The sequence below is a fragment of the Geotrypetes seraphini genome, chromosome 3 (genome assembly GCF_902459505.1).
Source record: "Geotrypetes seraphini chromosome 3, aGeoSer1.1, whole genome shotgun sequence".
NCBI lineage: Eukaryota > Metazoa > Chordata > Amphibia > Gymnophiona > Dermophiidae > Geotrypetes > Geotrypetes seraphini.
In genome coordinates, this window is record NC_047086.1 from 357,581,685 (window position 1) to 357,594,874 (window position 13,190).

At 39.9% G+C, this 13,190-nt stretch overlaps 1 protein-coding gene across 2 annotated transcripts in view; it reads right to left on the reverse strand.

The window, feature by feature from the left end:
* EPRS1 (glutamyl-prolyl-tRNA synthetase 1) overlaps positions 1–13,190 on the reverse strand; it is a 206,048-nt gene that overhangs the window by 137,747 nt on the left and 55,111 nt on the right. For both annotated transcript variants that reach the window (XM_033937456.1, XM_033937457.1), the window contains exons 9-11: positions 5,426–5,597; positions 403–636; positions 92–176 (exon numbers count right to left, since the gene is read on the reverse strand). In XM_033937456.1, the coding sequence (XP_033793347.1) occupies positions 92–176; positions 403–636; positions 5,426–5,597 (491 nt within the window). The remainder of the gene's footprint in view (positions 1–91; positions 177–402; positions 637–5,425; positions 5,598–13,190) is intronic.

Sequence of the window (13,190 nt, forward strand, 5' to 3'; positions counted from 1 at the left end):
ATATTCACAACAAATAAGGGAAGGTGGCCAGTCCACTAACAAGGGCCTTAACATACAGAAGCACACACCAAGTGCAAGAAAGAAAACCAACCTGTGCAGCAATGAACTGTTTCAGTCCTTCCACAGTCATTCCTCTTCTCAGTACGCCACGCACAGTCGGAAATCTGGGATCATCCCTGGCAGGAACACATAAAATCAAATGCTTTGTTGAGAGTGTTTGGGATGTAAAGCAATCAAAGCTGTACCTCTATTATTTTACACAGACATCCAGAATACATTAATATTTGGAGTGCTGTCATTTAGGACTCAATCTGGGATTATCTGGCATAAATCCTGAATCCAATCAATCTCAAATATCAGTCTACCAATTACAAGTTCTTGTACACACAGTGTCAAACGTACCATCCATCCACTAGTCCTTCATTGACAAACCAGGTGAGCTTTCTCTTGGAGAGCACAGTGTTGTTCAGATTCAGCCGGCTATATTCCCAGATGTATGGCTTCCTAATCCCCAGTGCTTCAATGATCCAGTAAAACTGTTCATCACGATCATGGTACTCTGTTGTTCTCAAAGCATGGGTTACACCCTCAATACTATCAACAATAGGGCAGGCAAAGTCATATGTGGGATATATCCTAGAAAAGAAAAAAAATATTTAAATTCACTGCAGGGTAGATTTGATTTAAATCACTAGTCAGAAAGACTTGATTTAAATTGTGTTTTTCTCATTGTATTCACTGTCACTCAGTACTGCCCCAAAAAAGGATTTGCTTGTTTCAACTCTATTTCTTCATAACTATATCAAAATGACAGTAACATGCAGTAATAAGAACAAATAAATTTTTGCTCAAATATGATAATTCCTCAAGGTAGTCTTTAAGAAATATGATGAAATCAAAACATTTACCAACCCAAAGATAATGCCTTTTCAAATATACTTCTTTTGTCATCTTCATCAAAGCACTTTTCATGATGTTGTTTCAATTGGGCCACCAGGCCTTGCATTTCGCACACATGCCTGTTTTACCCTTATGTCAAGGAACTTCATTAAAATATTCTGAAACTGGATCTCTTTTATGGCCTGCTGCCATTCTCCTCCAAGGACAGAATAATGTGATAAACTTCAGGCTATACATATAAAGATCCTAAGATTTGTGGAGTATTCTGCTCAAAATGTTTCACTTTTATTGCTTGCCCCTCCCTCTTCACATTTAGCTCCTTGTGCAGCTACATAAACTTAGCACTTAAGAGGACCCTATCATATCCACTTTTCAGGATTTGGTGGTGACAGCTCTAACACAAATGGAATTAGAATGGAAACTCCAGCCAATAAGGAATATAACTAGAGCAGAATCTATGGGTCTCCAGCAATTAATTTCTAATGAAAATATTATAATCCTAAGAGCATACAAAGGTGGTGCTACAGTCCTGATGGATAAAAGAGACTATGACCAAGAAGCTGAACGGCAATTGCAAGATACACAAGCATATGAAAAATTGGACCGAGATCCTACTGATAGGATCATGAATGAAATAATAGAATGGGTGACACAATATTATAAGTAGGGAAAGTTAATTATAAAAGAAAATCAATTTCTTATAGAAAGATTTCCAAGAATTCCAAAGATAAATTTCCTTCCAAAAATTCATAAGACAACTATTAAACCATCAGGATGCCCAATTGTGAATACTAGACAGTCGATTCTTGAACCCCTGTCGAAATTTTGTGATTTTTTTTTGAGGGAAAAAGCCATGAAAGTTAGATCCTTTGTTAAAGATACATCTCACTGTCTTAGGATTTTAACAGAGTTGAATAATATTCCAGAGGGGTCATGGCTAGTTACATTAGATATTACTTCCCTCTACACTCAGATTCCTCAAGCTCAGGCCTTAGAAATTATCTATGAAACTTTTCAGCGACGCACCAAACCCCAAAGAATTTCCACTGAATTCCTTATACAGTAAAATTAGCAAAATGGGTGATCCAAGAAAATTATTTTCAATATCATGAGACTTTTTATAAACAAATACAAGGGGTGGCAATGGGGGCAACCTTGGTGCCCTCAGTGGCCACTCTTTATTTAGCTAAATTTGAAGATCTTTGTCTATAAATCAGTTTTTTTCTCTAAAATTATGACTTGGATCCGGTTCCTGGATGATATCCTGTTTATTTGGCAGGATACCCAGGAGGAATTGGGAAATTTTGTAGAGTATTTGAATTCTATGGATAAACAAATGCATTTTACTATGACCTGCCATCAAAATCAGATTGAATTTTTAGATCTTTTGATCACTATAGAGGAGGGTAAATGTCATACTTCTTTATATCGGAAACCCATGGCACGTAACACCTTTCTTTATTTTGCTAGTTTCCATCCTCAAAAACTAAAATATAATTTACCCATTAGCCAATTTTTAAGAGTACGTCGGATCTGTTCGGATCTAGTAGAGTTTAAAGCAAAAGAATTAGAACAACGTTTTCTCTCTAGAGGATACCCTAAAAATCAGTAAGACAGGCTTTTTTAAGAGCCAGATTTGTTCAAAGAGAGTTACTTCTGTTAGAAAAAGAAAATGAACCTCAATTCATATCTAGAATGATCATTCCTTATTATGCCCCTCATTCTCTTTGATCATCATTAATAGACTTATTAACTGTCCCTTCCTTAAAAATTGTGGGCACAAGAAGAAACAACATGTTTTCTGTTACAGCTCCACAAATGTGGAATTCATTGCCACTTTACATCAGAAAAGAAAAAGATCTTATCTCTTTTAAAAAACTTCTAAAAACTTTTTTATTTAATGATGCTTTTATAAATTAAACTACGAGACCTGTTATTTAATGCAGAATTTAATTTTTTCCCTTCCCCTTGTTCTTTCCTCTTTTATGTTTTTCTACCAGAGAGAATTGTAACTTTATCCCTCTTTTCCTCCTATATCATGTCTGTCCTTAAGTCACATGTATGAAGAAATTTGTAATGTGCTATAAGTACATTAACTTTTTACTTGTGTTTTAAAATTGTTTGTCCTCTAAATTGTTGTTTTTTAAAATTGTTCATCGCTTAGAATGTTTGTATAGGCGATTCATCAAATAATAATAAAACTTGAAACTTGAAAATACATCAGAAACATCAGGACGGCTAACCTGTGTGTTACCATATTCTCCAGCAGCAATGAGGTTGGTTACGATTATAAAAGATAACTGGCATATTATGCAACTTCATCCTGTTTTGCAACAATTTCCTCTTATAGCATTTAACCGAGGTAAAACTATAGGGCAGAGGTTAAATTTTCAGGTAGTACTGTTATATCAACAGGTAGCCAGGGCAAATGCGGATGATGTCAGTGGTGTAGTAAAACGATAGAGGGCACTGAATGGACTGTTCCAAAGAAAAATTTCACAATATACTCTAAGACAAATACAGACTGTAATAGCAAAGATGTGGTTTATGCCATTCTGTGCCCTTGTGATCTAGTGTATATTGGTAGAACAAGCAGAACAGTGAAAACGAGATTGAATGAACATAAATTTCGGATTATGACTGAAAATGAACAAGCCCCGATGGTGTCTCACTGGATGCAGAAAAAACATCCAATAGAAGCTATTAGATGGCGGGTGATTGAACAAGTAAGTGAAGGGTGGGTGTGAGGAAATATTGAAAGAACGTTAAATTTTAAAAAGCATAGATGGATTTACCGTCTAAGGATGGTAGAACCAGGGGGCTTGAATGCGGAAGTTGAATGGGGTTCATTGATGTTCCGCCCAATGGGAAGTAGGAGGCGGGGAAAGATTGTCATTTAAATAGGCTGAGAGAAGCCGCAGCCATTTTTTGATCGAAAATTTGGAAGAGGTGGATTACCATGAGGGTTATGGTAATTTGATCTTATACTCTAAAGATTAAGAATTTAAAATAGATATAGGGGTTTAGGCTTACATTTTTGAAGTTAAGAAATGAATGTTTATAACCTTCTGTCTTATTAGGGAGGACCCTTGAAACAGCGGTAGGCGAAACATGTCGGGTCTAACCCTCCCAAGCAGAATCAATTAAAGCTTATAAAGAAGAAGACTGAAGGAGTAAAATATACAGCTAAGTTTTTTGGATATATTTTATACCTTTATAATATATTTATGAAACGAATGAACTGAGTAAGCACTAAGCACTTTAGAAAAAATGAAATAAATAAGGAGTAGCAATAGCAAAATGCACAAGCACTTTAAAATTAACAGGGAAAAGCCATAAGTAAAAACTAAATAGAAATGAGCCAGTGAGGAAATGATCATGTAAAGTTCACCGCAATGAGAGCATTTTGAGGCGGTAGAGTGGTTGGACTGAGGCTCAAAGACTCGTAAATTAATAAGAATTGCTTTGGAAGCTTAGAATGTTTTAATATAATCTATTAAACTGAATATATATTCTAAGCAGAGAATCACTAATCATATTCTTTGGAGATAGTTAAAATATAATCCAAGCCACAACTCTTACGTCAGTATCAGTTTGTTGTCTTACTTGGTCTGCTCCCTTCCATCCAGCATCAGCCACTCCTGTGTCCTTTGAGGTATGCTTCTACTGTCAGTCCTGAGAGTCCACTTAGACTCCCTTCAATCCCCTCCAAATCTGTATCTGCTGCCAGCTTTTCCTCTTAATGGCCCAGTCATTACCTCATCGCTCCTCTGTCCCCATTCCTACCATTCACGGCTGCTATTTTTCTTAAGAACCTTCTCAAAATCTAGAGAATGCTGCTCAGTAGATATCCAACTTTTCAAGCTATCTCTTCTCCCACCCCCATCTCTCCTAGACCCTACCAACCTCACCACCATAAAAAAACCTAAGATGAGCCTTATGGGCTTTGACCAAAGGTCTATTAAACCCAGCATCCTGTTTCTGACAGTAGCTAATCTAGCACACAAGCATCAAGTAGGATTCCAAGGGGTAGATCCATTCTTTGCTGTTCATACCCAAAGGTAAGCAAGAGTTTTCTCAAGCCTATAACTAAATGGTTTAATGAATTTTCCTCCAGGAACAACTTTAAAAACTTTTTTATTTCAGAACCTGGCTTTTTTTACATCTTCCATCAACACATCCTGAAGCATAAGTACACTGAATGAAAACATACTTTCTTCAAATTGTTTTAAAAGTGCTACCAATTAGCTTCATGGTGCACATCCTCATCTCAGCATGATTTTTGAGTAAACAACAGACACTCTTGTCCACTGCCCCCTTACACTTTCACCACTAATCACTGCTTGTACTTGCCTTATCTAGTCAACACCTCTCCTGGCACTCTCTATCATCAGGTGCCATTTTCTTCACCTATCACTTCCATGCCCTCTTTAGGTATCAGAGCAATTGCATAAGAAATTAGAGGAAAAGGAAGAAAAGCACCATGAATAGAAATTACCCAAGAGAATGAACACAGTGAACTTACTTGTATTTGCTTCCTGTCCGTGGGTGTGGCTGATTTTTACAACGATACAAAGTTGGATCCCTTATACAGCCATTGTTGGAACTCATGTCAATTTTTGCACGAAGGCAACAAGTCTGTCCATATTCTGTTCCTTTTCTCATCTCTTCCCACATCTGCTGATTTTTCTCCACAGCTGTGCCATAGCAAGGGGGAAGGGGGAATCAGTGTTCAGTTCATCTATGATTTACACTTTTCTGTCACAGTGAAATCTTACTACTACCCACCAATTACTCATCTGAACTTTGTAATCTAATTTCCTGTCCAAAACTGAGCACCAGATTCCTCAGCAGAGGCTAAACCGATTGTGGTCTAAAAAAGTTATTGCCTTCAGTATTCCCGTCTATGACATCTCTTAGAGAGAACAAGTTCTATACCATAAGCAATCTGACTTGAATGCTACACAGCCCACCATAACAGAACTGTTTGTCGTCTAATTTTCACCTTTTGTACAATTTTCACCTTTTGTACAGTCAAACTAAAAGAAATATTTTGCACACACATTACTGAAGAACATAATCTAATCTATGATTTTCAGAGTTGCACTATACCTAGAATGGTTCAAGACAACTTACAATTTTAGCAATTTACATTTGTCATGAGTTACAATTGAGATAAGGATGTGGAATATTAAAAGAATATAAAATGTTCAATTTGTAGCAGGGGTTGGTAAATAGTGCATAGCTGTGAGAGATCAGGGCAAGATACTTCAATGCTAGTCATCCACAGAGTTTGTGTTTTTGAAGAGGAGAGTTTTAAGCTTTTTCTGGACTCTCATGTAGTACGGTTCTGTCCTGATGTCAGTTGGAAGGCTGTTCCAAGCTTTGATGTCGAGATAAGTGAATAGTGAGTTGAATATGCATTTGTATTTTAATCCCTTTGGGTGATGGAATAAGCAGTTGAAATGTTTGTTTTCTAGTTAAAGAAGACTGAGAATTGTTACAAATATTTACAAATGGTTCTGCCAAGTTTGCTTATAGGATTTGGTACATAATACACGATAGTTTGAAGGTGATACGGTGGTAGTGGGTAGCCAATGTAATGTTTTATAATAAGGTGAGATGGAGTCAAATTTTTTTTTATTTGAAAATAAGTCTAACTGCAGTGCTTTGTATCACCTGTAGTTTGCACAGTAGAATAGTGCTGATTCCTGCATAGAGAGAGTTACAGTAGTCTAACTGAGATAAGACAAGAGTTTGAGTCAGTATTGTAAACTGTTGTTCATGGAAGAAGGGTCCGATTAGTCTTAATTGTCTCATACTATAGAACGATTTTTTTCCATAGGTTAGAGATTTGGAGTAGAGAATGACACGGGGAAAAAATCTGTCCCCGTCACCGGCCCACCATCCTCTGCACCGCCCCGTCACCGCCGTTCCCTTCACCGCCCCGTCACCGTCACCGCCATCCCTTTCACCGCCCCGTCACCGCCACTGCCATCCCATTCACCGCCCCGTCACCGTCCCCGCTGCATCCATATAAGCCTTAGTACTGTAATATTTAGCTTATTCCTTTCTTATAAATCAAAGTTCCTGCTGCTGAACTAGAGAAAGAGATGTTCAGCTGGCAGGGCTTTGTTTATAAATTTTTATCAACACAACTAATATACTATTTTATCCTAAAGCAAAAAATAAATAAATAAATATAATTTTTTTTTCTACCTTTGTTGTCTGGTTTCTGCTTTCCACATCTTCTCATTGAATTCCTTCCATCCACTGTGTGTCTTCTCTCTGCGTCTTCCATTTGCTGTTACTGTGCCTCTCCCTTAACCCCCCCCCCCAATTGGTCTAGCACCCATCTTCTTCCCTCCGCTCCCGCATAGTCTGGCATCTGTCTTCTTCCCACTCTGTCTTCCACATTTCCCTTGGGGGTCTGTTCCTCTCCACCCTCCTTCAATGTCTGTTCTATTCCTTTCCACCACCACCCTTCCCTCCCTCCTTTACCATCTGTTCCTTTCTACTACCCTTCAGCTCCTCTCGCGTGGCCTATCTACCTTCCTTCCTCTTATTTTCATGGCACGTTAAAATGTAATTTGTGCAAGCCACTGGAGCCTGCAAGCTTGGTCCCTGTCCCATCCCCACAAACCATCTCGCTTCTGTGCTCCTATTTTCTCCATTTCTAATATCTCCCCTATGTTTCTGTCATTGCCCCCCCTGTGTCCATATACCATCCCCATGGCATGTCCCCTTTATGTCTCTGTCCCTATGCCTCATGCACATAATTTCCCCTCTTTCTGTTACCTTCCTGTGTCCAGATTTCCCCTATCTTCCTCTTCCATACCAGTGTGTCTCTTCTTTTCAACCCCATCTAGCTTTTTTCCCTCTTTCTTCCCCCCCCCCTGCTTCTAGCATCTGGCTCACCTGCCAGTCCTTCCCTTTCTTTCCTGCTGTGGGTTTTTCTTTCCGACTTCATCCCCTTGGCCCAGAATCCTTTTCCCTTTCACTCCCTCCTTCCAATTTGAGCCGGGAACACTAGCGATCGCACGGTCCCTGCAGCCACTACCTGCCTGCCCAATCGATCCTAGTGTTTAGCCAGCTCTCTCCCTTCTCCTCACCTTAGTTTATAGGTTTTCTTTTTCGGCGACCTGCACACTTTCCCAAAGAGCCGCGCACGCGCGGCTGCTCAGTGTTCAATCTTCTGCTCTGCTGCAACTTCCTGTTTCCGGTTGCGTCAGAGCAGAAGATCGAAACTGAGCAGCAGCGGCTCTCTGATAGCGTGCGGGTCGCCGAAAAAGAAAATCTACAAACTAAGGTGAGGAGAAGGGAGAGAGCTGGCTAAACACTAGAATCGATTGGGCAGGCGGGTGTGAGCTGCGGGGACCGCGCGATCCTTCATGCCTCACTGCGGGGACAAGACCATTCACCGCCCCGCGGGCGGTGAATGGCCTTGTCCCCGTCGCCGCAGCGACTGCTAGTTTTCTTCCCCGTTTTCGGCGGGTGACCCGCGGCTAAAATGCGGTGGCCGCGGGTAAACCGCCACCGTGTCATTCTCTAATTTGGAGTTCAAATGAGAGCGTAGAATCAAGTACAGTGCCAAGTACTTTAGAGGTTTTATTGATGTCCAGTGTGGTTCCTGAGGATAATGCGACTGTTGTGGGGACTATATGAGAGGCATGATGAAAACCATAGGACTTTAGTTTTTACTGTATTTAGTTTGAGCCCAGGAGTGAATTTTGTCTATTCCACCGATATTCTCCGAGAAGCATCATTAGAGTTTCTGTTGATTGGAATGAGGAGAAGAATGTTATCTGTAAATGACAGCAGGTATTCATTGTTGTTGAATTTAATGGGCCCAGTGAGCTCATGAAAAGATTATAGAGCATGGGGAACAGAGGGGATCCTTGTGGGAAACCACAGAAAGCTCACCAGCTTCTTGAGAATACTCACTTGTTCTAAACAAGATACTGCCTATTCTGTTGGAAACTTAGGGCAGTGCCCACAGTGCCAATCTCTTTGAGTTTGGTTAATAGGAGGTTATGGTCAACCGAGTCAAAGGCAACAGAAATATCAAATTGCAGTAGAACTTGCTTGATGTCCCTTGGATAAGGATTCTCTGATTTTGGTGGTTAAAGTTATTAAAAGGAGTTCTGTGTTATGCATTGAACAAAACCTGTACAGAGCAGGATGTAGAGAGGAGTGTTTTTCAATGTATGCAGAGAGTTGCTTGCAGACATGCGTTTCTAGAAGTTTGGCCAGCAATAGGTCTGTAGTTGGGAATTGAAATGAGAGCAATGTGGCTAATCTGAGATGGTAGATGACCATGATGGAGTAGTTTGTTCAAAAGATTGATCAGTCAGTCAATGATGTGGGTAGGGGAATCTGTCAGTAAACAATTAGGGCAGCTGTCAAGGAAGTAACTGCAAGTTGATAGTTTGGAGTATGCTAGTGTCTGATTGAGTTAAGGTGTGAAGGAACTCCAAATTTGGTCTGCAGGGTATGGTGGATCTGTTGACCCAGGATCGGTGTGGTGTACTTGTGTGCCAACAGTGGTAGCATTTTTTGTCTCTGACTGAATGTTTTTTTATCTCGTTTATGAAGTGTGCTAGCGCCTGTGAATTGGGTTGTGAGTAAATGTCCCACAAAATAGTTTTTTTTATATCAAATTTATTGTTTTCAATTCTATGAGCGTAGTTGGATTTTTTTGTTTCGACAATATTGAATTTGTATTTATTGACTGCATTTCTCTAGGTGGTTTTATATTCAAGAAGATTAGTTTTTGTCATTGTCTTTCAAGTCTTCTGCCAGCTTGTTTTTCAGTTTTTAAGGTTTCAGAAAACTAGGGTGAGGATTTGGTAGTCATTTAGTTGCAGCTGCGTATGGGGCTAAGGAGTTGAGTGTATGCTCTATTGTGACGTACCTCATAGCTTAACATCACAAGTTACATCTTATTTCACACTTCACAACAGGATCTCTCTTTATCTACTACAGATAAACATAAAGAGAAGCCCTGGGATTCCATAGAAAATCTAGATTTTACTACTACTATTAATTATTTCTATAGCACATTAAAAAGAAAATCCCTGCTCAGTAGAGCTTACACTCTTATCAATGGACAAACAGGACAATGGTGGGGGGTTAGGGAGTCTCTCAGGCAGGTGGGTGCTTTACGAGCAAGTGGGGTTAGGAGCTAAAAGCAACCTCAAAGTGGACTTTTTAACCCAGATTTGAATACTGTCAGGAACGGAGCTTGACGTAATCAATCAGCCAGTTTGTTTTTGGTGTATGGTGCAGCAAGAGAAAAGGAATGTACTCTGGAGTTGGCAGCAGAGGAGAAGGCTGTTCGGATCAAAGCTTTACAAACTGTTCAGAACTCAGCAGCTCGGGTCTTGATGGCTATGTTCCGTTATGAGTACATTTCTCCGATTTTGAAAAAATTACATTGGTTAACGATACTATTTCGGATACAATTTAAAATCTTGACACTTGGCCAACAGGGTGTTTACAATACCCTGTCACATTATTTGGCTAAATCTCTTACAGTGTGCAAACCAATGAGAGCTCTGAAAACTGTTTGTTGCTTGATACCAGCAAAAGGTATACAGTAAAATATGTAAGTACTGTACTAGAAATTCGTGCTTCTCTACTGCTGAGCCTGATTTATGGAATGCCCTGTCTGGCACTTTGAGATTCTGTGGGAACTTATTACAGCTTAGAAAATTATTGAAGACCCACTTTTTTGCCCAAGCTTTTATCTTGGTATGAAGAGATTAGATTTATTTTGGCTGATGTATTTTTGATACCTCAATGTCATGTAAAGCCTTAATGAGCCTTTTCAGTCACCTTCCACAGTTTTATTGTTTTTGTTTCTAAATTACTATTGTTATGCCTTTTTACTGTGTATGTTTATTGTGACCTGCTTTGGTTTAAAGCAAAATAAAAATGTTTTAAATAAATAAATAAGAGGGGTTTGCCTGATGGAGTTTGCATGGAGGAGTGTAGGAAGAGAAGAGCGATACCGAGAAACTGCAGAGTGAATACACTTGTAAGTCAATAAGAGGAGTCTAAAACTGTATGCGGAAATGGATAGGGAGCCAATGAAGTGACTTGGAGAAATGTGATACGAGTATAGCGACTCTGGTGGAATATAAGTCGTGCAGCTGAATTTTGAACGATTGAAGAGGAGAGAGATGGTTACAAGGGAGACCTGTGAGAAGCAAGTTGTAGTAGTCTAAGTAAGAGGTGATAAATGTGTGGATAAGGGTTTTGGTAGTGTGCTCAGAGAGGAATGGTCAGATTTTGGTAATATTATAGAGAAAGCAACAGGTTTTGGTGGTCTTTTTGATTTGTGCAGAGAAAAAGAGAGAGAGAAGTCAAAGATGACCCTGAGGTTGCAAGATGATGAGACAGGAAGGATGAGAGTGCTATCCACTGAGATAGAGAGGAGGGGAGAGGAGAGATGGGTTTAGGTAGAAGGATAAGTAGCTCAGTCTTGGCCATGTTCAGTTCAGGCAGAAACTTTGGCATGGATTCCTGTAGAGCAGGGGTGTTAAAGTCCTTCCTCGAGGGCCACAATCCAGTCGGGTTTTCAGGATTTCCCCAATGAACATGCATGAGATATTTTAGCACACAATGAAAGCAGTGCGTGCAAATAGATCTCATTGGGGAAATCCTGAAAACCCGACTGGATTGCGGCCCTCAAGGAGGGCCTTTGACACCCCTGTTGTAGAGATTTCAGGTGTGGAGAGGTAAATATGGGAGTCATCAGCATCGAGGTGATATTAAAAACCATGGGAAGAGATCAGGGCACCAAGGGAATGAGTATAGATGGAGAAAAGAAGAGGTCCCAGGACAGAGCCCTGAAGTACCCTGACTGACAGTGGAACAGCAGTGGAGAAGGATCCACCACTGTATACATTGAAGGTATGTTTTTACAGGAGTACATGTCCTCATCTGCTTCCTAGCTCTCAAGCATTTCTTTCTGTTATTATGTTCTCAGGCTCTGCTTCAGAGCTTAACTTCCATACACCTCTTTTTCCTCCTCCATTTCCACATACAGAAATGTCCTCAATGTGCTAATTTCAGATGACGCCTGATAGTAGACTACTTAGGTTTTCCTCCGTGGAGGTCTGAAAATGAGATGGCTATTAGAAATCGTTAGCATTTGTGCTAAGCAGCTAATTCATAATCTAAATCTAATTGGTATAGACAACAAAATCTAAAGCTGAATCATCAGGGTCCTCTCTAGAGGCTAAAGGGCACTACCAGATCTGCTCTCTGTTGTGAAATAGTAGGAAACTGGGCCCTTTTGAAACCTTCACTACTTTTCTAGGCCTTACCCACAGCACATGCCACTACTGCCCCACCTCTCTCACTTTCCTGCTGAAAGGTCTTGGTTCACTGTTCCCCCCCCCCTCCCGTGGTCCTACCAGCAGCACTGCATTGCACAGTTTACCAGCTCCAAATAGCAGAGTATCCACAGCATTTTCTAGGCTCTTGATAAACTGTGAGAACATGAAATAGTGTCACCACAATGTGACTGAGCAGTACAGTATCAGCAGGATAAGATACGAGGCAAGAATGAGAGGGGGAGGGACAGATGAGTAAAGGAGGAAGCAAAGGTATCATAAGGAGGAAGGGATTGATGGAATGGAAAGAATGAGGAAGGGAAGATTGAATCTGATATACTGTCTTTTTGCGCTTACAATCAAAGTAGTTTGCATATTACATACAAGTTCTTATTTTGTACCAGGAGTAATGAAAGTTTGAAGGGAGAAGAGAGTTAAGAACTAGAGGGTAAGAAAAGACTAGGGAAAAGAAGGGAGACAAGGGGAGAAAGAAGAGGGGGTGAGAGGAATAAAAGATAAGTTCAGAGAGACTTGTGGCAGAGGATAGGAAAAGATGAGACAAAAATAAACATAAATTAAAACATACAGCAAAGGCAGAAAATGAATTTTTGGTTTCTTAAAAAGTAAACCCATCAAAAAAGTTGAATCTTTTTGTTTAATGAAAAAGGGAAAAAGAAAGATATCAGTATACTGGGTTCTTTTTAGGATAAAGTGAAAATGGCAAAAGATTGGGTGAAGACTGTACTCTTTAGGCTTCAGTGCCTGAGTAACCATGACTCTGCTCACTAGCTAAGACCTAGAAGGGAATTTTAAAAAGTAAGTATTTCAACACAGCCTGAATGCCTTCCTTTGTTTTGTCCTCCCTTTTCTCTCCACACGCCCCACCTATACCCAGTTCATGGGCTCCACATTTGTTTGGGGGGGGTTATTATTTCTCCGCTTCATTAG